The sequence below is a fragment of the Panthera leo genome, chromosome A2 (assembly GCF_018350215.1).
Source record: "Panthera leo isolate Ple1 chromosome A2, P.leo_Ple1_pat1.1, whole genome shotgun sequence".
NCBI lineage: Eukaryota > Metazoa > Chordata > Mammalia > Carnivora > Felidae > Panthera > Panthera leo.
Genome location: NC_056680.1, coordinates 99067397 through 99094922, shown reverse-complemented (window position 1 = coordinate 99094922; position 27526 = coordinate 99067397). Strand labels below are relative to the sequence as shown.

Below are 27526 nucleotides of genomic sequence, written 5' to 3'. Positions count from 1 at the left end.
AAGTTGTTTTCTGATGGTCTTTGTTGACTTTCATTCACAGTGTTAGTCTTACTGGTGGAGTTCGTTTATTTAAGCTTGAGATGTTCAAGGAAAAAAATTTGTGACTGTAGCATTCCCCAAAGATTTTACATCAACCAGGTATTCATTCTGGAGCTACTAAATTCACTTGTATTCACTTATGTGTTTTACCACTCAGATGGCTTGAATTTGGGGTAGCCTGCAACTTTGCACAAATATTGGAGCAGGTTTGTTTCTGGCTCTTACTCTAAGACTATAATTCTTAAGGGCTGGCTTTCTTCACTTCAGGCGGGCTCTCTGCTTTGTTTGCTGCACACTGGGTTCCAAAGGACCATTAAAACCAGAGCTGAAATTCACCCACAGGCCAAAGAGTCTTCAGCAATTTCACTTAGTTATTAACCTTGGAATTATTTAATCTCATAGGACATTGCCAATTTCTAGATGCTTCTCAAAAATTTTTTGTTTTGTATTCTAAGTTTTTGTTTTCAGTGAGAGAATTGCTCAGATTAATATACTATGCCACATTACAGAAAAGGCAACCTAACATCTTTGTAAAAGTGTTGGTATATTGTGTAGCATTGTTTTCTCAGTTATCAATATCAGGACATTTCTCATGTCATTAAAAATTCTTTGTAAACCTAAATTTAAATTTCTGAGCTATACATATTATCACAAATCACTTTAATCTTTCTGATGTTTATGGAATTTTTCTGTTCTTAAGTTTTCACTCTTAAAAACCAATTCTAATAACATGTTTATATCAAAAATTTTGCCCACATTTCTGAAATTTTTTTTTGATAGAATCCTAGAAATAGAGATAATGGGTCCAAAAGGTATAATTTTTAAAGTTCTTAATACATGCCAAAGACATGACACATATAGGAAGGAAACTGTACATAGGTTACTACAGGGGCAATAAAAAATTCTAAGTGTAAAATATCAGACTAATAAGTGGAGAAAAGGGAATGGTTTTGGGTAGAGTGTATCACCTTTAATTATACAACAAGCCACCAAAAAACATAATGATTTTAAAGAACTACCATTTGTTTAGATAATCACTGACAATTTGGGCTGGAATTTGCTGGGCAGTTTTTTCTGGTTTTTGGCTAGACTTATTCATGTATCTGCAGTTGGCTAAGAGCTGGCTGATATAGGATTGCTTCAGTTAGAGTGGTTCACCTCCTCCACTTGATCTCTCAATCTCTAGCAGGCCAATCCAAGCTTATTCACATGGTAGATGGGTAGATTACCAATAATGCAGGTAGAGTGTACAGGGCTCTGAGTCCCAGACTGTAAGATGTCACTATCCACACTCTTTTGAGCAAATCAAGAAATAAAGCCAGTCCAGGTTTGAAGCATTGGAAAGTAGATGGAAATCTTAATGGGAGGAACTGCAAAGTCACATTGCAAAGGGCATGGGTACCAGGCAGTAGAGAACTATGGCCATTTTGCAATCCACTATATGAAGCTGTCAGAATTGCTGTATAATGAGAAGGAGGTCACTAGAGAAATGGTGAAATCTAGTCTGAATTACAGAATTTTGAAGTGGTAAACTTTTTATTTATTAATATTCATTTACTGATAAGGGAAGGAAGTTTGTTTTCTTTTAAATTTTTATTTATTTTTGAGAGAGCATGTGAGCAGGGAAAGGACGGGGGCAGATTGGGAGGGGTTGGGCAGAAATCCCAAGCAGGCTCTGCACTGTCAGTGCAGAGTCCAATGTGGGGCTTGATCTCATGAAGCATGAGATCATGACCCGAGCTGAAACCAAGAGCTGGACACTAAACCTACTGAGCCACCCAGACTTCCTGAAAGTAAGTTCGTCTTTTAAATGAGTTGGAAATGCCAAATAGAATTTCAAATACAGATCTGAAGTTCAAAAATGAGATTTAGGTTGGTGTTACAGATTTAAGAGTACAGCTAGTATTTGTAGCAATGGATGTGTGAAGAGTCCTAAAGATGACATCTCAGAGAACATCATTATTAGAAAAGAAAAAATGAAAGAAAAATTACAACCATAAAGGAGAGTTAGGCAGTATACAAACCAAGCAGTAGTGGCTTATTAAGTTTTTACATTTCAGTATAGTTAACATGTAATGTTATTAGTTTCAGGTGTACAATATAGTGATTCAACAACTCTATACATTACTCTGTGCTCATCATAAGTGTACTCTTTAATCCCCATCATTTATTTTACCCATCACCACACCCACTTCTCCTCTAGTAAGTTTGTTCTCCATAGTTAAGAGTCTGGTTTGTCTTTTCTTTGCTCTTTTGTTTTCTTTCTTAAATTCCACAAATGAGTGAAATCATATGGGTATTTGTCTTCCTTGACTTACTTTTGCGTAGCACTGTACTCTCTGATGAGGTTTTTGGGGGGTGGTGACAGTGGGGTTTGTGAGGTCCAGAGTCAATGACCAACAAAGAATTCTTGAAGACGTCTTTGGTGCGAAAAGGTGATTTTATTGAAGCACGGGGACAGGACCCCTGGGTAGGAAGAGGTGCCTGGAGACCATGAGGAAAGACTGGTTTTATACTGTGGTGTTGGGGGGAGGTAAAGTCCAGGGGAAGTTTCCAGTGAGACTTTTATATACTAAAGACTCACAGGATACTGGAGGCCTACCTATTGTCAAGCTAGCATTGTTTTTTCCTCTAGCAAAGCATTAGTATTAAGACATTAGGGAGTTCCTGGAGAAACGTTTTACTCTGCCAGCCTCAAATGTTTGTCAATAGGTGGCAAGTTATAAGGAAATTTAGTTCTGCCATTTCCTTCTGCCTTTGTTTCCCGCATCACTATGGAGGGATGATAGAGAGGTCCTGCAGGACTATGAACTCTATCAGTTAACCATTCGTTTTTCCTCTTTTCTTTGTTCTTGGGCAGCCAGGAGTGTCTGAGGAATATCACACATATCCCACCTGGTGGGGGGTGGGGGGAGCTGTAACCTGCCAGCTTGTCTTATGCTCCCTCATCACTCTCTAGCTCCATCTATGTTGTTGCAAGAGGCAAGATTTCATTCCTTTTTATGGCTGAATAATATTCCTGTGTGTGTATTAACAACCACATCTTTATCCATTCATCTATCAATAGGCACTTTGGCTGCTTCCACTTTGGCTGTTGTAAACAGTGCTGCAATAAACATAGGGGTACATGTATCCCTTTGAATTAGTGTTTTTGTATTGGGGTGGGGGGATACTCAGTATTGGGATTACTGTATCGTAGGATAGTTCTATTTTTTACTTTTTGAGGAAACTCCATACTGTTTTCCACAGTGGCTGGACTACTTTGCATTCCCACCAACAGTGCAAGAACATTCCTTTTACTCCACATCCTTGCCAATACTTGTTGGTTTTTGCATTTTTTATTTTAGTCATTCTGACAGGTATGAGGATCATATCTCATTGTAGTTCTGATTTTCCTGATGACAAGTGATGTTAAGCATCTTTTCATGTGTCTGTTGGCCATCTGGATGTCATCTTTGAAGGAATGTCTGTTCATGTCTTCTGTCCATTTTATAATTGGATTATTCATTTTGGGGGTGTTGAGTTTTATCAGTTCTTTATAGATTTTAGATACTAGCTCTTTATCAGATGTCATTTGCAAATATCTTCCCCCATTCAGTAGGTTGCTTTTTAGTTTTATTTCCTTCACTGTGCAGCTTTTTTTTTGTTTTTTTAAAGGTAGTCTCAATTGTTTATTTTTGCCTTTGCTTCCCTTACCTCAAGAGTTACATCTAGGAAAATGTTGCTATAGCCAATGCCAGAGAAATTACTGCCTGTGCTCTCCTTAAGGATTTTTATGGTTTCAGGTCTTACATTTAGGTCTTCAATCCACTTTGTTTATTGTTGTGTATGGAGTAAGAAAGTGGTCCAGTTTCACATACCTGTCTTTTGCATGTAGCTGTAGTTTCTCCCCACCATTTGTTGAAGAGATTATCTTTTTTCCATTGAATATTCTTTACTCCTTTGTTATATATTAATTGCCCATATGATCATGGGTTTTTTTCTGGGTTTTCTGTTCCATTGATCTGTGTCTATTTTTGTGCCAGTACCATACTGTTTTGATTGTATAATTACATAATACAACTTGAATTCTAGAATTGTGGTACCTATAGTTTTGTTTTTCAAGATTGCTTTGACTATTCAGGGTCTTCTATGTTACCATACCAATTTTAGGATATTTTTAGTTCTACAAAAAATGCTGTTCATATTTTGACAGAGATTGCATTCAATCTATAGCTTGCTTTGAGTAGTATGAACATTTTAACAATATTCCTCCAATCCAAGCATGGAGTGTCTTTGCATGTCTTTGTGTCATCTTCAATTTCTTTTATCAGTATTTTATAGTTTTCAGAGTACACATCTTTCACCTCTTTGTTTAGGTTTATTCCTAAGTATTTTATCATTTTTGGTGTAGCTGTAAGTGGGATTGCTTTCTTTTTTTAATAATTTATTTTTTTAATTTACATCCAAGTTAGCATATAGTGCAACAATAATTTCAGGAGTAGATTCCTTAATGCCCCTTACTCATTCAGCCCATCCCCCCTCCTACAACCCCTCCAGCAACCCTCTGTTCTCTATACTTAAAAGTCTCTTATGTTTTGTCCGCCTCCCTGTTTTTAAATTATTTTTGCTTCTCTTTCCTTATTTTCATCTGTTTTGTAGCTTAAATTCCTCATGAGTGAAGTCACATGATACTTGTCTTTAATTTCGCTTAGAATACCCTCTAGTTCCATCCACATAGTGCCATCCACTTGCAAATGGCAAGATTTCATCCTTTTTGGTTGCCAAGTAATACTTGTGTACACACACACACAGCCCACATATTCTTTATCCATTCATCTGTTGATGGACATTTGTGCCCTTTCCATAGTTTGGCTATTATCAATAGTGCAGCTATAAACATTGGGGTGAATATGCCCCTTCAAAACAGCACACCTGTATCCCTTGGATAAATACCTAGTAGTGCAATTGCTGGGTCGTAAGATAGTTCTATTTTTAATTTTTTGAGGAACCTCCATCCTTTTTTCCAGAGTGGCTGCACCAGTTTGCATTACCACTAGCAGTGCAAAAGAGATCCTCTTTCTCTGCATCCTTGCCAACATCTGTTGTTGCCTGAGTTGTTAATGTTAGCCATTCTGACATGTGTGAGGTTGTATCTCATTGTGGTTTTGATCTGTATTTCCCTGATGATGAGTGAGTGATCTTGAGCATTTTTTCATGTGTTGGTTGGCCATCTGGATGTCTTCTTTGGAGAAGTATCTATTTATGTCTTTTGCCTATTTCTTCACTGGATTATTTGTTTTTTGGATGTTGCATTTGGTAAGTTCTTTATAGATTTTGGATACTAACCCTTACCTGATATGTCGTTTGCACATATCTTCTCCCATTCTGTCGGTTGCCTTTTAGTTTTGCTGATTGTTTCCTTTGCTGTGCAACAGATTTTTATTTTGATGAGATTCTAATAGTTCATTTTTGCTTTTGTTTCCCTTGCCTCTGGAGACGTGTTAAGTAAGAAGTTGCTGTGGCTGAGGTCAAAGAGTTTTTGCCTGCTTTCTCCTCTAGGAGTTTGATGGCTTCCTGTCTTATGTTTAGGTCTTTCATCCATTTTAAGTTTATTTCTGCATATGGTATAAGAAAGTAGTCCAGGTTCATTTTTCTGCATGTCACTGTCCAGTTTTCCCAGCACCATTTGCTGAAGAGACTGTCTTTATTCCACTGGATATTCTTTCCTGCTTTGTCAAAGATGAGTTGGCCATACCTTTGTGGTTCCATTTCTGGGTTCTCTATTCTGTTCCATTGATCTGAGTGTCTGTTTTTGTGCCAGTACCATGCTTTCTTGATGATTACAGCTTCACAACACAGCTTGAAGTTTGGGATTGTGATGCCTCCAGCTTTGGTTTTCTTTTTCAAGATAGCTTTGGCTGTTCAGGGTCTTTTCTGCCTCCATACAAATTTTAGGATTGTTTGTTCTAGCTCTGTGAAAAATGCTGGTGTTATTTTGATAGGGATTGCTTAATTTCTCTTTCTACTGCTTCATTATTAGAATATAGAAATGCAACAGATTTCTGTACATTGATTTTATACTCTGCAACTTTACTGAATTCACTTATCAGCTCTAATAGTTTTTTGGTGGAGTCTTTAGTGTTTTCTATATACAGTATCATGTCATCCAAGCAGGAGTGATTTAAAAGCAGTAGGGAATAGTTAACACTATCAAGACTCAGGATAATACATCTGTCTTGTACTGATTAGTATCCTATTTATTTTAGCAAGTGAGTGGTTACATTGGTGAGAGCAGTAGATGAGGTTAAAGAAAAAGGAGACAATGACATTGAGGGTACTGCTAAATGGTTGAAGGAAGTGAAAGATCACAGAAACGAGGTCAGACTGAGATAGAAATGAAGTAAAAGAACATTGAACAAACTGAATGGTCAAAACACTAATGAGTTCACAGTTAACACTGCTCTTTGCACCACTTCCCAGACTTTCTCAATTTACACACTCTTAGTGTTTTAGTATTTACACAGCATACATACAGCAAAAACTAACAGAAACAAACAAAAAACACTGCAGTTTCATTTATTACATAGTCCAAACAACTTAGGTTTTATGCCCTAAAAATTTAGCACCTACTAGACACAACACAGCTTTTCAAACTTTGTACTCATATTGAGCATTTTACTAGTTTGTGATAATTTTACCACAGCAATCACTAAGAGCACAGCTTCTCAAATATATGTCACCCAAAAGAATGTTGCAATATAGTAGTAAAACTGTGAAATACCTCAAGGTAGTAATTTGTGTGATGGCCAATAAATATGGCTGTGATTTCCCAAAAATTTTTTATGGGTGGTGAATAATGAACCATCAGAGACCAATTAGGTACTAGATATGTCAGCCATACGGATTATAGTGTTAAGGTCACCAAAATGATAGCAAAACTTGAGATGGAGAAGTATGAGCCAGTTGCCAAAGAAAATGAATAGGGAAGTATAACCAGAAAGAAAACACTACAAATGAAAAAGAATTCTTATGTGAGGGTAGCCCAGTGATGGGTTGAAAGAGACATTAGGAGGGGATTATACATTACAGTGAATGTAAAATGACCCATAACCCCCACTTCACAAAACACAGAGAAGCAGTGTCCTTATGGGTATTAGATTCTATAAGCTAGGAAGACAAAAAAAGATTGAAAGAGTTTGAGGATGTGATATATTTGTTCATGATGAAATGGTTCCTAAGCTGTGGTTCTAGCACAGCTAGATTTTAAACTCCTGGAGGGCAAGAGCTTTTATCTTATTCATTTCTTATTCCTAGAGCCTACAATGTAGAGCCTAGATTCATTACTGATTGACCACCTATCTTTCAATGAAAAAAGACAAGCATCAACCTCCAGACTGATTCAATGAGGAATATTAAAAAGGACTGAGTAGTCTGGCAGTCATACACAAAGAAAAAGCCCAATCCAGCAAAAGAGAGTAAGTATGAGTCAATTTTTAAATAGTTGAATAAATGCAATAGCATCTGAAAAATGATCATTTCAGAATCTCAAAGTAGACATACAAAACTAAAGTTATAAGTGTGTAATTTTTATTTACTTTTTAAAACACTTATTTATGAGAGACAGAGATAGAGTGTGAGCAAGGGTGGGGAGGCAGAGAAAGAGGGAGACACAATCCAGGCTCCGAGCTGTCAGCACAGAGTGTGACACAGGGCCCGAACCCATGAACCGTGAAATCATAACCTGAGCCAAAGTTGGACACTTAACTGACTGACCCACCCAGGCACCCCACAAGTGTGTAATTTTTAAAAAATTAAACATTTTAAACACATGAATGGGATTACCACTTGATTATTTCAGTTTATAACATGACAAATTTATGAAAGTGTTTTTATCTCCCCAATGATGAGGCAATAAATGAGATTCTCAAGGTAACTATAAATTACATAATTTAAGGGGTCATTTGTTACTACCAAACACTGTACAAACATTATACTATCATTTGCATGATAGATTATACAGTGTATAATACTGACTCTTTAAGCTCCTTTTTAATCTTTCATTGTATATAAATAGTGACTCAGGGAGAAGGCATATTTACATGAATAATCATACATGTATTATTAAAAGAGAAAGGAAGAAACTTTCAGGATGACAATCCATCTATGTAAATAATAACCTTGTTGGAACTCCACATCTGTCATTATCATAACATACTTGTCTGTTGAAGCTAAAGCCATGAGGCTAATGCTTGAACAAGAACAGCATTAAATTTACATACAAAAAAACCTTTTGGCAAAATTCCACAACTTTGTCCATTTTAAAGTCATTCCTTCTTATGTACTTAAAAAATCAAATCCCATCCAGCAAGTACTGTTACTTCAATCATATAAAGCTTTGTTTACTAGCCATATTGATCTACATATTGTAGGCAACATTAATAACAATCCCAAATTAAAGAATATTTCATGAACACAAGGCATTCACAAAGCCTAAAAGCTGAAGAAATACATTTTTAGAAACCCAGTAAGGGGTTCTGAACTTAAAATGTGTAAGCTTTATTGTATAGACTAAAATTCTGGTTTCCTAGATTCAGGAATACTAAATTGTCTGTTAGGTTTAGTAGCTTCTTGCATCAGCTCCTGCAACTGTCCAATCTGTTCATCACGAAAGTCATTAAGTTTTTCTTCTGGTAGGGCAACTCCAAAACACACTCTTTCTGTTGAATTTTGTCTGTTTTCATTAGTTTGTTGCCATAGCACTGCTGCATACACCTAACAGAAGACAAAGAAAAATGAAGGTTATAAAGTTAAGATACATATTCACTCCTTCAATGTTAGAGGACCTGAAAAATTCTAATTCCAAGTCACCTATTTTTCTCCATCACTGAAGATGCAAACAATATAGATGTGTCTTTACTACTCAGTGATAATTTCAAATGTATCTTATTTTTAGCACTTTAAGAGTTTTCATAGATTTTTAGCAAAGTTCTTAACCTGGAAATCTGGGGACTGGGAGTGGCCCGCAGACAGACTTCAAGAACATGCATAAACCACCCAAAAGTCAGATACTAAATTGTATGCACAGAAGCATTGCAGATAGTTCTTGGGCTATAGTTTTTCAGAGTTACAGCTTTCAAATCTGGGGCTATCAAATTTTCAAAGGTGGGTCTCATAGACTTAAATTTAAAAATGTTTATTTATTTTTAAGAGGGGGTAGTGACAAAGAGGAAGAGGGAGAGAGAATCCCATGCAGTCTCCAGCACCATCAATGCAGAGCCTGGTGCAAGGCTCAAACTCACGAACCATGAGATTATGACCTGAGACAAAATCAATAGTCAGATGCTGAACCTGCTGAACTACCCAGGCATCCCAAAATATTAACTTAAATCACACTAGAGGTAGGGGTACCTGGGTGGCTCAGCCGGCTGAGTGTCCAACTTCTGCTTGGGTCATGATCTCACGGTTGGTGAGTTCGAGCCCTGCGTTGGGCTCTGTGCTGACAGGTAGGAGCCTGGAGCCTGCTTCCGATTCTGTCTCCCTCTCTCTCTGCAACGCCCCCCTGCTCCCCCCACTCACACTCTGTCTCTCTCCCTCTCTCTCTCTCCCTCAAAAATAAACATTAAAAAAGAATTTAAATCACACTAGAGAGAAAGCTTTCAAACCTTTAACTTCTCTGTATTTAATAATAATCTTTGTCAGGAAAAAATTCTACATTTTTCATGCTCTAATTTTTCTCTCATTCAATTAGCATCTTCAGCCTAAATAGTCCAGCTACTATTGTCTTGCACAAATGATACTTTTTTAAAGCACACTCTCACTCAGTAATCTTTTAATCAGACAGTAAGTAACAATGTATTTTAGTTCATAAAGTTAAAAGATCATATGCACCTTCTGGGTAAGTAGATAAATTAGTTAACTCTATATAATGCCACTAACTCTATCTGGTTTAAGATAATTAAATTGATTATAATTGCTGGATTGCCATCATCACCACAGAAACTTCAATTCAATACACTCCAAAACTTAACCTGTATTGAAAATATTTTCTTCATGTTTTACACAACTCTATTTCATGTAACTGAAAAAAACTTGCACATACCCCAAGCTTTATCAATCCCACCTTTAAGTATATGCCCCAGAACAGTGTTTCTCAACCCTCACAGTATTAACAAATTGGATAATTTGGACAATACTTTGTAGTGGGGTAAATGGAAGTCTGTTCTTGCATTGTAGGTAAGATGTTTTAGCAGTATCTCTAGTCTCTACCTACTAGTTTCCAGTAGCATACCTCCTCTCAGTCTTTATAATCAAAAATGTCTCCAAACATTACCAAATGTTCCCTGGAAGGCAAAACTGACCCAGGTTGAGAACTATGGTCCTAAAGAAACTTTCAAACATGTGAATGAGTAGCACAAGAAGTGTGGTATTACTTGTTAAAGCAAAAATTGGAAACAATCTCATTGTACTTTTCAGTAAGAGAAAAGACAAATACACTAAGGTTTGTTCAAGATACTTATCTTTTCAAGAACCAGCTCTTGGTTTCACTGATCTTTTCCATTGTTTTTTTAAGCCTCTATTTCATCTATTTCTGCTCTGATTTACTTCCTTCCTTCTACTAGATTTGGGCTTTGTTCTTTTTCTTGCTTCTATAGGCATAAGGTTAGGTTCCTTTAGATTTTTCTGGTTTCTTGAGGTAGGCCCATATGATTATAAATTTCCCTCTTAAATTGCTTTTACTGCTTCTCAAAGATTTTGGACTGTTGTGCTCTCATTTTCATTTGTCTCCATGTATTTTTTTTAAATTCCTCTTGATTTCTTTGTTGACTCACTGGTTGTTTAGTAGCATGTTGTTTTGTCTCTATGTGTTTGTGTTTCTTCCAGTTTCTTCTTGTGATTTATAGTTTTATGCCCTTATGGTCAGAAAAGATGCATGATTTCAATCTTCTGAAATTTTTTGACACGTGTTTTATGGCCTAACATGTAAACTATCCTGGAGAATATTCCATGTCCACTTGAAAAGAATATATATTCTTCTGGATAGAATGTTGAATATAAAAGTCTCTCTGGTCTTGAATGCAAAGCTACTGTTTCCTTATTAATTTTTTGCCTGAATGATCCATCCATTGATATAAGTGGGGTGCTAAAGTCCCCTACTATTATTGTATTACTCTCAATTTCTCTCTTTATATCTGTTATTATTAGCTTTATTGTATTTAGGTCTCCAATGTTGAGTGTATATTTATAATTGCTATATTCTTTCATTGGATGATCCTTCTATCATTACATGGGCCCTTCTTTGTCTCTTGTTCTAGTCTTTGTTTTAAAATCTATTTTATCTGATATGAGTATTGCTACCCCAGTTTGTTTTGTTTTTTGTCCCTTTTACATGGAATGTCTTTTTCCATTCTTTCACGTTCATCCTATGCGTGTCTTCAGCTCTGAAGTGAGTCTCTTGAAGACAGCATATAAATGGGTCTTGTTTTTTTATCCATTCAGTCATCTAATGTCTTTTAATTGGAGCATTTAGACCATTCACATTTGAAGTAATGATTGATAGGTATGTACTTATTGTCATTTTGTTAAACTGTTTTCTGGTTGCTTTTGTAGTTCTCTGTTCATTTCCTCTCTTGCTCTTTTCCCTTGCGATTGGTGACTTTCTGTGGTGTTATGCTTGGCTTCTTTTCTCTTTATTTTCTATGTATATCTCTTATCAATTTTTAGTTTGTGGTTCCCATGAGGTTTACATATAACATCCCAATTATAAAGCAATCTATATTAAAATGGTGGCCACTTAGGTTCAAAAAAATTCTAAAAGAATTTTTTTACTCCCACCTCCCCAGGTCATGTAAATGTTGTTATATTTTACATCTTTTTCTTCATAAAATTTCCCTACTTGCAATTAGGGCCTTTTTTTTTTTTTTCCACTTAAAGTAGCCCCTTTAACATTTAAGGTTGGTTTAGTTTAACTTTTCTTTGGGAAACTCTCTCTCTCCTTGCCAGATAGAATATTCTTGCTTGTAGGATTTTTTCCTTTCAGCTCTTTGCAGACCCAAAGGGCATGACATTATACATTCAAAGTTTCTGCTGAAAAATAAGCAGAGGCTTTATGGGGTTTCACTTGTATATACTTTTTGCTTCTCTATTGCTGCTTTATAATTCTCTATCTTTAACCCTTGACATTTCAGTTATTATGTGTCAAGTATGTGGACCTCTCTGGGTTCATCTTGTTTGGAATTCTCTGTGATTGCTCAATCTGGATGTCTATTTTCTTCCCCTCTCTCCTTCCCTTCTGGGATCTCTATAATGTGAATGTCCACTTAATATTGTCCAAGACATCCTTTGATCTCATTTTTTAAAGTTCTTTTTGCTGTTCAGCTTGGGTGCTTTCCATTACCTTATCTTCTGCATCAGTTCTTCTGCATCAGTTCTTCTGCATCCATTAATCTGTTGATTCCCTCTAGTGTATTTTTCATTTCAGTTATTGTATTCAACTCTGATTGGTTCTTTTTGGTATTTTCTATCTCTTTGTTGAAGTTCTTACTGAGTTATTCCACTCTTTCCTCCAGTCCATCTTTATGATCATTACTTTAAACTCTATCAGACATATGGCTTATCTCCATTTGGAGCATATTCTTCTGTCTCATTTGGCTTAACATTTGTTGTTTGCTTATATGAATTAGAATTCTCCTAAACTTGAAGGAAAGGTCTTGTGTATGGTCATCCCAACTGGAAGCTATGTATGCCTGGTGACTTTGGCTGGCTGGAGCTACAGCTGTCGTGGGCTGGGAGTCCCAAAGCTCTCTGTGCACAGGGCACCCTGGCAGGACAGCTAAAGGTAAAGTGAGGGAAAACTGGGGTGTCCTGGGGTACTAAATGCAGAGGGTGCCCTGGTGGGGTAGGGGATGGCCATGTAGTGGGTGGCTGGAGCCAAGGTGGGGCACACACTGGGAGGGTCCCAGGGTGCTCAGTGCAGGTAGGACCTGGGAGTTCCAGAAGCACTCTCAGCTATAGGTGCCCTAGCAAGCCCTCTGGAACCAAAGTGGTATAGGCCTAGAGTGTTCCAGGGTGCTTTCCACCTGTGTCACCTTGGCGCAATGTCTGTAACTGCAGTAAGTACTGACCATGAGCATCCTGGGTTATGTCGCTCTGAGGCTGTGTTGATGGGATGGCTAGGGCTGGTGTAGGCTAGGGTCCCGGGGCTCACTAGGGTGATAGATCAGCTAGGGCACCCAGACCTTTCTCCTGTCCATGGTATCAAGGTGGAAGGAAAACATAACCATAGCTCTTGCCAGCCTCTCCCAGCAGTTCCCTTCTTGTTTGGATCCTTTATATTATAGTTTTTCCATCATGATAAGTATACTCTTTAATCTTCCTCATCTATTTCACCATTCTCCTACCTACCTCCCTTCTGGTAACCATCAGTTCTCTATAGTTGAGTCTATTTCCTGGTTTGTCTGTGTTCCCTCCATTTCCTCTTTTGTTTCTTAAATTCCAAACATGAGTGAAATAATATGGTATTTGTCTTTCTCTAACTTATTTCACACAGCATTATCTTCTCTAGTTCTATCCACATTGTTGCAAAAGGAGAGATTTTCCCTTTTTTGGCTGAGTAATATTCCATTGTATATACATACCATACTCAATCCATTCATATATCAAAGGACCCTTGGGTTGCTTCCATAGTTTGGCTATTATAAATAATGTTTCAATAAATATAGGGGTGCATATATTCCTTTGAATTAGTGTTTTTGTATTTCTGGGGCAAATACCCAATAGTGGGACTGCAGGGTAGTTCTATTTTTAACTTTTTGAGAAAACTCCATACTGTTTTGCACAATAGCTACACCGGTTTGCATTCCTACCAACAGTGCAAGAGTGTTCCTTTTTCTTCAGATACTTGCCAACACTTGTTATTTCTTGTGTTTTTTATTTTAGCTATTCTGGCGTGACTCCATATCTCATTGTAGTTTTGATATGCATTTCCCTGATGATGAGTGATGTTGAGCATCTGTTCATGTGTCTATTGACCATCTGGATGTCCTCCTTGGAGGAATGTCTGTTCATGTGTTCTGCCCATTTTTTGATTATTTGGGAGTTGAGTTTTATCAGTTCTTTATATATTTTGGATACAAGTCTTTTATCGGGTATATTATTTGCAATATCTTCTTCTATTCAGTAGGTTGCTTTTTTGTTTTGTGGATTGTTTCCTTTACTGTGTAAAAGCTTTTTATTTTGCTATAGTCCCAATAGTTTATTTTTTCTTTTATTTCCTTTGCCTCAGGAGACGTATCTAGAAAAATGTTGCTACCGCCACTGTTAGAGAAATTACTGTGTTATCTTCAAGGAGTTTTATGGTTTCAGATCCTATATTTAGGTCTTTAATACATCTTCAGTTCATTTTTGTGTATGGTCAAAGAAAGTGGTCCAAGTTCCATTCTTTTGCATGTGGCTATCCAGTTTTCCTGACGCCATGTGTTGAAGAAATTTCCTATCGCACACTCATTCCTCCTTTGTCAACAATTAATTAACCATATAATCATGAGTTCATTTCTGGGTTTACTGTTCCATTGATCTATGTTTCTATTTTTATGTCAATACCATATTGCTTTAATTATGCCCACTTTGTAATATAATTTGAAGTCTGGAATTGTGATCTCTCCAGTTTTGGTTTTCTTCTACTTGCTCTTTTAAATGGCAGCCTTTTTTACTGTGCCTCAGGGCAGCTGGCACTGGTGTATGCTAGATGGCTTGCAGCCCCTTGAGGCAGCAGTCCTGTCAGGGTACCCAGCCTCTGATCTGTACTTTCAAAATGTAGAGAAAGCATAAAGTCTGGTTCTCACCAACAACTCTGCTGCCATTTGGCAGAGTTCTAGGGCTCATTCCTTTACATTCTAGTTGCTCTTTTATTTTATTTATTTTTAATCATCTTAATGTTTATTTCTGAGAGAGAGGGAGACAGAATCTGAAGCAGGCTCCAGGCTCTGAGCTGTCAGCACAGAGCCCAATGCAGGGCTCGAACTCGTGAACTGCAAGATCATGACCTGAGTAGAAGCCAGACGCTCAACTGACTGAGCCACCCAAGCGCCCCTCTAGTTGCCCTTTTAAACCACAACTTTTTTTTTCTGGGGCCTAGAGAAAGCATATCTGCTTACTGTCCCTCAGTACTATACCTCCCCAGTATAGTTTGCAGTGGCTGGAGGCAGGGGTTCCCTTTGCTACCACATAGAGAACAGCAAGAGAGATGGAAATTGTACAGAAACAGTTCCATCATCCCTCTTTCTTTTTTTTTTTTTTTCCAGGAGGAATTGGTCTATAAATAGTTGTAGATTTGGTATGTCTATGTTGGCGGCAAGGTCTTAGTGTCTCACCATCTTGGACTGGAATTTCAGATACTACTTTATAACCCATTAACAGTAAATGAACTAAATGTGTATGTATCAGCATGAATGGATGTCCACAACAGAATCTTAAAAGTGGATTTTAGAAAGTTATTCATTTGTAGAAATAGGAAAACTGACACTCAAATTCACATGGAAATGTTAGAGGCCATGAACAGCCAAAACAATCATAAAAAAAATAAATTTGGAACATTCACAGCATTCAGCTTCAAAACTGACAAAGCTACATTAAATAATCAAAACAGTGTGGTACTGGGTTTAGGATAAACATATAAACCAAAAGAAGAGAAGTGAGAGTGCAGGAATAAGCCTTAGACATACGGCCAACTGATTTTCAACAAGGGTGTCAAGTTCAATGGGGGGAAAGAATAGTCTTTTTAAGAGATACTTCTGGGGGCACCTGGGTGGCTCAGTTAAGTGTCTGACTTCAGCTCAGGTAATGATTTCACAGTCCATAAGTTCGAGCCCTGCGTCAGGCTCTGTGCTGACAGCTCAGAGCCTGGACCCTGCTTTGGATTCTGTATCTCACTCTCTCTCTGCCCCTACCCTGTTCGCGCTGTCTCTCTCTGTCTCAAAAAGAAATAAAACATTAAAAAAAAAAGATACTTCTGGGAAAACTAGATTTGTACCCTTCCATCATATACAAAAATTAACACAAAATCCATGAAATTTCAGACCTAAAAATAAAGTTTTTTTATTTTTATTTTTGAGAGAGATAGACCATGAGCAGGCAAGGACAGAGACAGACACACAGAATCTGAAGCAGGCTCTAGGCTCTGAGCTGTCAGCACAGAGCCCGACATGGGGCCTGAACCCACAAAGTGGGATCATGACCTGAGCCGAAGTTGGAAGCTTAACCAACTGAGCCACCCAGGTGCCCTGGAAATGGACTTTTAAATATGACCCCTAAACATAAGCAACAAAAGAAAAAATAAACTGGGCTTCTACAAAATTAAAAGCTTCTGTGCACCAGAAAATATTAAGAAAGTGAAAAACTACAGAATAGGAAAAATTATTCACAAACTATATAGTTGATAAAAATGTCAAGACTATATAAAAAATTCATACAACTCAACAACAAAAAGACAACAACCCAATTTAAAAAGTGGGCAAAGACTTAAGCAGACATTTCTCCAATGATGATATATAAATGGTCAACAAGCACATTCAAAGATACTAAACATCATTAGGGAAATGCAAATCAAAGCCCTGTTGTGTTGGCAAGAACCTAAAGAAAATGGAACCCTTGGACATTGCTAATGGGAACACAAAATGGTATAGCCACTGTGGAAAACAATACGACAGATCCTCACAAGGTTAAAGAATTACCACATGATCCAGCAATTCAACTCATACATATATACTCAAAATAAATAAAAGCATGAATTCAGATACTTCTACACCTCTGTTGATAGTAGCATTATTCACAATAGGTAATATGTGGAAACAACCCAAGTGTCCATTATGAGATGAATGGATAAACAAAACCTGATCTATATATACAATGAAATAATATTTATCCTTAAAAAGGAATGAAGTTGTGGTAATTCTATAACATGGACAAACCTTGAAAACATTACAGTAAGTGAAATAAGCAAGACACAAAAGAATATTATAGGATTCCACTTACACGAAATATGTAGTATAAGCGAATAGAGAGACAGAAAACAGAATAGAGGTTACCATGGGTTGGGAAAACGGGATTTATTGCTTAACATGCATAGTGTTTCTGCTTGGGTAAAAAAGGTTTTGGGTACAGATAGTGGTAAACGATGCACAACACTGTAAATGCAATTAATGTTCATGAATTATATGTGCAAAAAAGGTTGAAATGGCAAATTTTATGTTCTATATTTTTTATCACATTTAAAAAAAGGTTATGCAAGAAGTTCTGCTTCAATTAATGGTGAGGTAGCGTCTATCAGAACAACCCCACAAGATAAACTTGTAAACTCTGGACAGATAATCAAACAACAAACCCAAGACACTGGAGAACAACCAAAGCCACACAGAAAATAAGAAAGAGTTGACTCCAGAAAATGACAGAGAATACTGGATTAGGCTCCCATTTTTATGACTTTTTGTCTAAGATCCCAGTTGGTACTGAGAGGTAACTGAACAATCAGAGGACACTGTGGGATAAGCACAGCAATTGGAAAATTATAAGGGGAAATCTCAGGAAAAAAGAGCTACTGAAAGGGAACCCTGTAAATAAACTGCCAAAATCTCTGGCTAATCCCTTAACCATGAATGCTCAAGACAAGACTCAAACAGCCCAGTTAAGGCATAAAAAGAAAGGAATAGAAATTTCAGCAGCTTCTTGTCAAAGACGACACAGAGCTTAGAATCTGAGTTCTGCCAGGTAACTGCTTAATAAAATCAATACACTTTTGAAAAAAATAGTGGAATAATGTCTCTACAATGTATCTGTCATTCAGTGTCCAGAAAAAAAAAAAAAAATCCAAGATTACTAGAACCATGAAGAAACAGAAAAATGTGATCCATAATTGAGAGAAAAGACAATGTCTGAAATGATTCAGACATTATTGGAAAAGGATTTTTTTTTCTCCACACCCAATGTGGGGCTCCAACTCACAACACTAACATCAAGAGTTGCATGCTCTACTGACTGAGCCAGCTAGGTACACCCAGTGGAAAAGGATTTTAAAGCAGCTATTATGACTATGTGCAAGTAAAAATTTTGTCATAACAAATGCATAGATGAGAAATCTCAAAACAAAATGAGGAATGAGTAGAACCAAATGAAAGCTCTAGAACTCAAAAATGCAATATCTGAAATGTCAAAAACCTCACTGAATGGGCTTAATAGCATAAGGTTTTCCATATTGGAGTTGAAAGAAGAAAGATTCAATGAACTTAAAAACATCAGAAGTTATCCAATCTGAAAGAAAAAAAAACATTAAATAAATTTAAGATCAATGTTATGTGGGATAATGTTAAAACTTTTACATATTTAGGGACGCCTCGGTGGCTCAGTTGGTTGAGCGTCTGACTTCGGCTCAGGTCTCTATCTCACAGTCCATGGGTTCGAGCCCCACAAAAGGCTCTGTGCTGACAGCTCAGAGCCTAGAGCCTGCTTCAGATTCTGTTATCTCCTTCTCTCTCTGTCCCTTCCCTGCTTGCATTGTCTCTCTCAAAAATAAAAAAACATTAAAAAAAAATCAAAATATAAATTCAAAAAATCTCTTGAGAAAAAGGAAATACAACACACCAAAACTTACGGGATGCAGAAAGGCCAGTTTTAAGAGGGAAGTTCACAATGATAAACAACTATATTAAGAAACACCTCAAATAAAAAAAATAAGCCTAACTTTACACCTGAAGGAACCAAAGAAAATACTAGGTCCAAAGTTCATAGAAAGAGGGAAATAAAGATCAGAGCAGAAATAAATGAAGTAGAGACCAAAAAAAGACAATAGAAAAGTTGAACATAACTAAGAGCTGCATTTTTTTAAAGATAAACAAAACAAACATTTAGCTAGATTTGCCAAGAAAAAAAAAATACATTACAACCAATACCACAGAAAATACAAAAGATAAAAGAGACTACTATGAACACTTATATGCCAACAAATTGGGACAACCTACAAGATATGGATAATTTTTTAGAAACATACAACTTACGAAGACTGAATCATGAATAGAAAATGTGAACAGACCAATTACTAGTAAGAAACAGAATCAGTAAAGTCCAGGACCCAATGGCCTCACTGGTAAATTCAACCAAACATTTAAAAACACCAATCTAACTCAAACTCTTCTAAAAAATAGAAGAGAGAATATTTCCTGTTTTACTTATTTTACAAAACAGCATTACCCTGATACCAAAACCAGACAAAGACACTGCACCACCAGAAAATTAGAGGTCAATATCGCTGATGAACACAGCTGCAAAAATCCTCAACAAAATATTACAAAGCCCAATTCAACAATACATTAAAAGGATCATACACCATAATCAAGTGGGATTTATCCCTGGGACATAGTATGGTTCAATATCCACAAATCAGTGTGATAAATCACATTAGCAAGGGATAAAAATCATATCATGTCAGTAGATACAGAAAAAGCATTTGACAAAATTCAATATCCATTTATGATAAAAACTCTCAAACTGAGCATAGAAGGAATGTACCTCACCCTAATAAAGCCCATAAAGAACAAACCCACAGCTAACATCAGACTCATTGATAAAAACCTGAAATCTTTTCCACTAAGAACAAGAAACAAAACAAGGATGCCCATTCTCACCACTTTTATTCAACACTACTGACAGTCCTAGACAGAGCAATCAGGCAGGAAAAATAAAAGGCATCTAAATAGGAAAAAAAGAAGTAAAACTGTCTCTACTGGCAGATGACATAACATTATAATAAATATAATGAAGACTCCAGCAGAAACTGTTAGTACTAATACAGTAAAATTGCAGGATACAAAATCAATATACAAAAATTAGTTGTATTTCTATACACTAATAATGAACTATCAGAGAAAGTAAGAAGACAATCCTATTTACAAATGCATCAAAAGGAATAAAATTCTCAGGAATAAATTTAACCAAAGATGTGAAAGACCTGTATACTGACAACAATAAGACCCTGGTGATAGAAACCAAAGACACAAATAAATGGAAAGGTATTCCATGCTCATGGACAAGAATTAATATTGCTAATTAATATTAGGTAGTATGTTCATACTACCCAAAGAAATCTACATTTTTCAATGCAATCCCTACCAAAATTTCTGTGGTACTTTCAGAGAAGATGTGTATAGAACCACAAAGTATCCCAAATAGCTCAAATAAACTTGAGAAAAAACAACAAAGCAGGAGGCATTACAGTTCCTGATTTCAAACTATACTGCAGAGCTATAGTAATCAAAACAGTACAGTGTTAAAAAAAAAAAAAAAAAAAAAAAAAAAGACACATAGATCAAAAGAACAAAATAGAGAGCCCAGAAATAAAACCATGCCTTTATGGTCAACTTACAACAAGGGAGCCAAGACCATACAATGGAGCAAGGACAGTCTCTTCAATAAGTGGCGCTGAAAAAACCGTACCCCTACCTTACTCCATACACACAAAAATCAACTCAAAATGGATTAAAGACTTGAATGTAAGATCAGAAACCATAAAACTCCTAGAAGAAAACAGGGGATAACTCCTTGACGTCAGTCACGGCAATGATTTTTTGAATTTGATACCAAAAGCAAAGGCAACAAAAGCAAAAATACACAAGTGGGACTGTAGCAAAACAATCTTCTGCATAATAAAGGGAACCATCAACCAAACAAAAAGGCCACCTATGGAAAAAGAAAATATTTACAAATCATCTCTGCTCAGGGGTTAATATCCAAAATCCTTTATCCAATATAAAGGAATACAACTCAATAAAAAAAAAAAATCTGATTAAAAATGGGCAGAGGGCCTAAATAGACATTGTTTCAAATAAGACATACAAGTGATCAACCGGTTCATGAAAAGGTACTCAGCATCACTAATCATCAGGGAAATGCAAAACAAAACTACAGTGAGATATTCACCTCATACCTGATAGAACAGCTGACAATGAAAAGATCAGTGTCGGGGAGGATGTAGAGAGAAAAGGGAACTCTACTGCACTGTTGGTGGGAATGTAAAGTGGTGCGGCCACTGTGGAAAACAGTATCAAGTTTCTTCAAAAAATTAAAAATAGAACTACCATATGATCCAGCAATTTCACTACTAGATGTTTATTCAAAGGTCAAGAAAACACTAACTTGAAAAGATATCTGTACTCCCAAGTGCATTGAAACACTATTTACAGTAGTCAAGACATGGAAATAACCTATTTGTCAATGGACAGATAAATGGATAAAGAAAAAGTACTACGTATTCAAATCTGTTGTACATATGAAACTAACACAATATTATATGTCAATATCTCCTTTTTTAAAAAATCTGATGACTCAAACTCATGTTTGTTTAGTGAAATGAAAAAAAAAAAAAAAAAAAACCTGAGGAATGATCAATACACATTTTGGGTGGAAAGACTATCACAAACAGAAAAAAGAACACCCCTTCTCCCAGCATTGCTTACTAGTCTGCCCCATGTATTTTCAACATTCCTTTACTGGCAGGATACAAGAAGAAAGTAAAAAATATACAGATATAGACATATCAACTTTGGGACAATAATATGGGGTATCCAGATACAGGAAGAAGCAGCAATAAAATAAGAATTTTCTAACTAGGTCCCCTGCCAAGGAAATCTACCTCCAGGGAGGGAAGAAACTCAATAGAAAAATACACCACATGAGCTACAGCATTCCTTGGTTTCAAGTTTGGTCATGCTAGCCTCTAAAAATAAAGCTATCCCAGAATTTTCCTTAAATTAGAAGACTTATGGTCTGTCGATGAAAGAAAAGAGGAAAAGGAATGAAAAGAAAAGAAAAAGGAAAGAAAAAAATGCACTGTGTTTCCTCAGGGTGTTAAGCCATCATGTTGTGCTGTTACAGCAGCCCCAGGAAACTAATACAGCAGTAAACTACTGAAACACTTTGGGAAAAGTCTTCTACAGAAAAAAACTACCCTTCATGCTATGATAACAACTTAGGGTATAACCAAAAGGAAAATTCGGTGCAGTTTGCTAATTCCATTTCTCACTAGAGTTTCTGAAAAAGCAAAGGACCTACAGTACCAGTTTATCAGTGATAAAATTTTCTGAGACTAGTTCTGCTTTCACTATACTTTCTACCTCTCTACCTGTGTATTAAACATGAATCCAGCTGATACCACTAAATACTGGCAACAAAGTGAATAGAATCTGTTAGATTATGACTTTAATGTATATAAAAGATAAAAACACATTGTCAGTTTAATACAATTATCTCTAAAGTATTAGTAAACTGACTTCTATTGCATAGGGTTTTTTGTTTTTTTTGTTTTAAAGAATAAAAGTGAAATGTATGAGATTTTTTATCAGCTTTGGAAATTAATAAAACTAAAAGGATAACCTAAGAAGAGAAACCACAAGATGTACCCCTTAATGGAAATACTTATCACCTATACCAAAAATCAACCTATACCTAATAAGCCTATACATCTAACCCAACTTACAGAATAATGTGTTAAACATCACTATGGAAATTCAATCGGCAAAATCCAAACAACAAAAAACTACAAAACGCACCCGAATCTAAGAGCTAATAAAGGGAAATTAATTTTAAAGAGAGAAACCAAGAAGACACCACCTTAATCAAATGATCAAGGTTAACATCACCAGTAATATGTGATATTGACAGCTTGGTACCACCTGATAATACTGCCCTGAGAAGGGTATACTACCCTCTGTAGTATTTCTCCTATTAACGTACAACCTCAATATAATCGTAAGAAAGCATCAGACAAAGCACAATTAAGGGACTTGTCACAAAATACCGGTAGTTTTCAAATGTTTTAATGTCATGAAGGCAAAGACTAAAAACTGTCATAGACCAGAGGAAACCATGGCAACATGATAGCCAAATGCACTGTGGAGTACTGGATTAGGCCCAGGAATAGAAAAAAAAAAAAACAAACATTAGTATAAAAACTGGTGAAGCAGAATATACTAAGTAGTTAATGATATTGTACCAATATTAATTTCTTAGTTCTTATAATTACACTATAATTATGCTAGATGTTAACATGTAGGGAAGCTGTACTATTTTTGCCGCTCCCAAGTCTCCCAAGTTAACTCCAAAAGTTAAGTTTTTTTTTAATTTCAAAAAAAGGGAGATTTAACAGATATATCAATTACAATGTATCAATTTATTTGGATTCTTATTCAAATAAAAACACTAACAGAGATGACTAGGAAATTTTAACACCTGATTGGATGTTTGAGGATATTAAGAATTACTGCTAATTTTGGAGGTATAATAATGGTATTATCACAATTTTAGAGTTTCTTTTAGAGATAAATGTTAAAATACTTGTGAATAAAATTATATGCTTGTGATTTGCTTTAAAATAATCTGAGGATGAGGGAAGAAAGTCGATGAAGGTACAAATGAAACAAGATTGGCCATAGTTGATAAATGCTGAAAGACACATGGTAGTTTGTTATATCCTCTCTACATGTGTATGTTTGAAATTTTTTCCATTAACTAAAAAAAATGTGTGTATATATATATATATACATATATACATATAACTTAAAATAAAATCAGAGGCAAATTTAAATAAACAGAATTAGCCATATATAAATACCATTCAACTAAAACTATTTAAATCACTCCTAAATTTCAATTATGCATTTGAAGTTCAACTTGGCTACAAAGCTTCCCAAGCACTGGAAAGCTACCTTCAGCCTAATCTAAGCACAAGCCTGTGACTCTAGAGTCTCCTCTCATATTGCTTTAACTTCTCTACCCAAAAACCATAGCTCACAATTCTTTTTCTTTCAATGAATGAGGGACATTGTGTCTTTAATGCCAAATTTAAATTAATTTCAATATTATCTGTTCTTTGCCATGTCAAATTCTAAAATAAACTTTTTTTTTCCTCATAAGAGTCATCAGCATTCAAAGAAGAAAACTAGTTTGCTTTGACACTGTCCTTTCCTAATCCTGAGATCTTTATTTCTAATGAGGTCATGATGATTGCCTAGGTAACAAAGTTTTCTCCCTTTTAGTTCCTATTGTTAATTCATGTTGTTTTATCCTCACTCTCTCCTATTGCCAATTAACCATTTCTTTAAGTTTCTCTTTCCTCACTAGTAAGTGTTCATTAGAGAACACACTAAGGTTCTTTAATGGAAAAAAAAAAAAGCCTACATTTATCAGTTTTTCTTCTCTCTGTTTCTGGAAATATTTCTTAAATACCTTACCATTACAATAATTTTTAAGCCATACATATTTTTTTAAATCTAAGCATAACATACCAAAATAATTTTTAAATAGGTTTCACAGTTTCCTTACCAAAAGAATAGGATTTCATCTTGATACTTTAGCATGTGCTAGTGAACCCTGATTAAATTCACTTAGTGTACCATTAAATTACGACTTGTATTCATAATGTGAATCACTGGATTTGCACCACCTGCCCCACAAACTAGCATCAAAGTGGAATACGATTCCTTTTACACCTGGCATAAAAAAATTAAGACTGGTTGGTTCTTATGAACAAACCTGGGCCACAATTTTTTAAGATGCCAATAACAAACACTGTTAGTAAGAGAGTAACATTTGAACACAGGACAGTGATAGAGTCACAGAAAGCCAGGAATCAAGTACAAAAATCTATGGACTGTTGACAGCAGAGACTATTGTGAGTGATAGGAATACCAGGACAGAAGAGCTATTAGACCCATTCATATCTTTAAAAAGTCTTATATGTATATAGAGAGATATAAGGGTTGGGCAAATTAAATATGCTACACCTGTACTATAGCATGCAACAGTTTAAAAAAAGCCCCCCAAGGAGCACCTGGGTGGCTCAGCTGGTTAGGAGTCTGACTCTTGGTATGGGTTAAGATCATGATCTCACTGTTCCTGGGACTGAGCCCCTCGCTGGGCTCTATGCTGACAGCATGGAGCCCACTTGGGATTCTCTCTCTCCTCTCTGTTCCTCCCCTGCACACGTGCTCTCTCTCTCTCTCTCTAACTCAACAACAACAAAAAAGCTCCCCAAAACATGTGAAAAAAGCAACTTGCAGAATATTATGTAAATGTCATTTGTGTATGTTTTTAAATATGTACAAATTTATATATGTAATAGAATATTTATATATTTATACATGAAAATGAAACTGAAAGGATGCCCACAAAAGTTTGAGGGGTGGTCTTTCATATTTTGTTCTGAACATTTCACCTCTGTAATGTTTTGATCTTTAAATATTATTTAATATATATTATAAAACAATTAAATGGAAGGAAAACAAAACAGAAGCTTTATAGGAGACATTCTGGAGTGGAGGAAGTTACAGCTCTGGTTTTTCATGATTTGCCCTAACAGCAGAAACCAAATCAATTTGCCATAAACATTAACGAAAACTCAAATTCTCACATTTTGTTTAATCACAGATTTACTACTTGGCCCTTGTTGTTTAAAACAAAATTGCAACTGAACAACCCAAAAGACAGTCAGAAATGTTTTAATTCTGTAAGAAATCATAATATGATAATCCAAATTGTCAAACTCTAAATTAAAAAAAAAATAACTGTTTCACAGAACAGGTTTAGAAAAGCTAAATTTAGAAAAGCATTTTTCATAGGCCCCTTCTAAAAGTGATAACAAGTGGTTTAAGAAGCCTATCTTTCTTTTGAACTACATATTATATATATTATTAATTCCCCTTATAAGGTAGGCATATATGGTGTTGCCATGCCCACAATTTCCTGGAAAGCTAAAATAAGTAATTTTTCAGAGTTTTGCTAAATTAAATTATTTGTACTCCTTCAATGTAAACTCCAAAAGAGAAAGACACCTACTAGATCCCTCCCAAAAATTATTTAATTACTGTAAAGCTTTATTCAGCAACATCAAACCAAAAAAGTTTAGAACATTTAGTCAAGCTTTCCCCGGAGAACTGATTAAAAATGCCATACCTCCTGAAGGAACAAAAACAACAAAAACACCCCCCCCATAAGAACCTGAAAGTTACCTGAATTACAATAATTCAAAGACACCTTAGAGATTTGAAGCACAGCTGCCCAAGTCATTAATACAGAATATTTAATATTACAGAAAAAAGGAATCTATGTTGTCAGTAATAAATTTGATTTTTTGGTTCTCTGACAGATTTTATTATTTTCATGTCAGTGATGACAGATCATTTTTATGGCACAAAACATATGAAATACCACCTGTGTTATTTCCTAACACCCAAATAGTTATAATCATCACACTGATTCACAGAATGCAAACAACAAGAAAAGAAAGTAGCATCAGTGTCATGAATAACTATTTCTCAGGTGTCCATGAAGCTGGGCCCCTCTGGAATCAAGTTCCCCAGGTTCCTCTGCCCAGTGAAGGGAAATAAACTCAGGATTCACTTGTGACTCCAGGGATTAGCAAAAAAAAAAAAAAAAGGTGGTAGCTGCTACTCACAGCACAGCAAAAAGAGAGAGAGAGACACTAAACACATTGACATGGAAGGTTCCTTCCTGGCTAAGGATGTAGTAAGGAAACGTAGAGAAGGTCTGGTTCACAAATGTTCTTTATACTTGTTTACAATGAATTCTGTATGTCTTTGACATTAGACACATACAAATCAAATATTTCACAATAGCAGAAATGAGAAGTCAGTAAAAACTAAATACATTTCTGTTTATGTTTCATTCAAAAGTTCCTGGAAGCTTAATACTAGCATCGTACTTAAGATGAATATTTTTACACAAGGTACCTTACTTAAAAGGCAACTCTTTACTGCCTAAAAACATACACATAATATTTCAAAAAATATATTACCCTGATCATTTTTTAAAACTATGAAGGTAAGGGGCTCAGTTGATTGAGCATCTAACTCTGGACTTAGGCTCAGGTTATGATCTCATGGTTTGTGAGATCAACCTCCATGTTAAAAGAAAATTTGAGGAAAAAAAAACTATGAAGGTAAAAGTATTGTTTGTACCTTTTATGCTTTATTTAGGAACTTTATTCTTTCATACCATGATTTGCTTTGGTAAGTTTTATAATACTTTATTATGTTCTAGATATAGAATTAAATGTATAATACTATGATCCATTAACACAGGAAATTTTAAAATGATAAAAACTATTATCAAGCTAATAACCTGGACATCTCTATTAATCAGAAGTACCAAATATGTATAGTACAGGATTATTGTGAGAATTAAATGATTAACAGTTAATATTTTTAAAAGGCATTTGTATTCAGTGTATAAAATACTGCAGAATTCTCTTTGTTGGTTACGTGTCTTTGTGAACACTCTTGCCTAGAATGTTCTCACAGCCAGCTTCTTACCCTCAAGTCACACCATAAATGTCTCTTCCTCAGAAAGGCCTTCCTGACCCCTTCCTATATAACCCTGGCACTCTTTTCCTTGGTACCGTACATTTCCTGCTCAGTACTGATCCTAATCTGATCTTTTCATTTCCCCC

General features: G+C 35.8%; 1 protein-coding gene across 1 annotated transcript in view; it reads right to left on the bottom strand.

Annotated features, from left to right (window-relative positions):
* Positions 1-7786: 7786 nt before the first annotated feature.
* SDHAF3 (succinate dehydrogenase complex assembly factor 3) overlaps positions 7787-27526 on the bottom strand; it is a 64626-nt gene continuing 44886 nt past the window's right edge. The window contains exon 2 of the mRNA XM_042918302.1: positions 7787-8793. Within this exon, the coding sequence (XP_042774236.1) occupies positions 8590-8793 (204 nt within the window). The 3' untranslated portion in view covers positions 7787-8589. The remainder of the gene's footprint in view (positions 8794-27526) is intronic.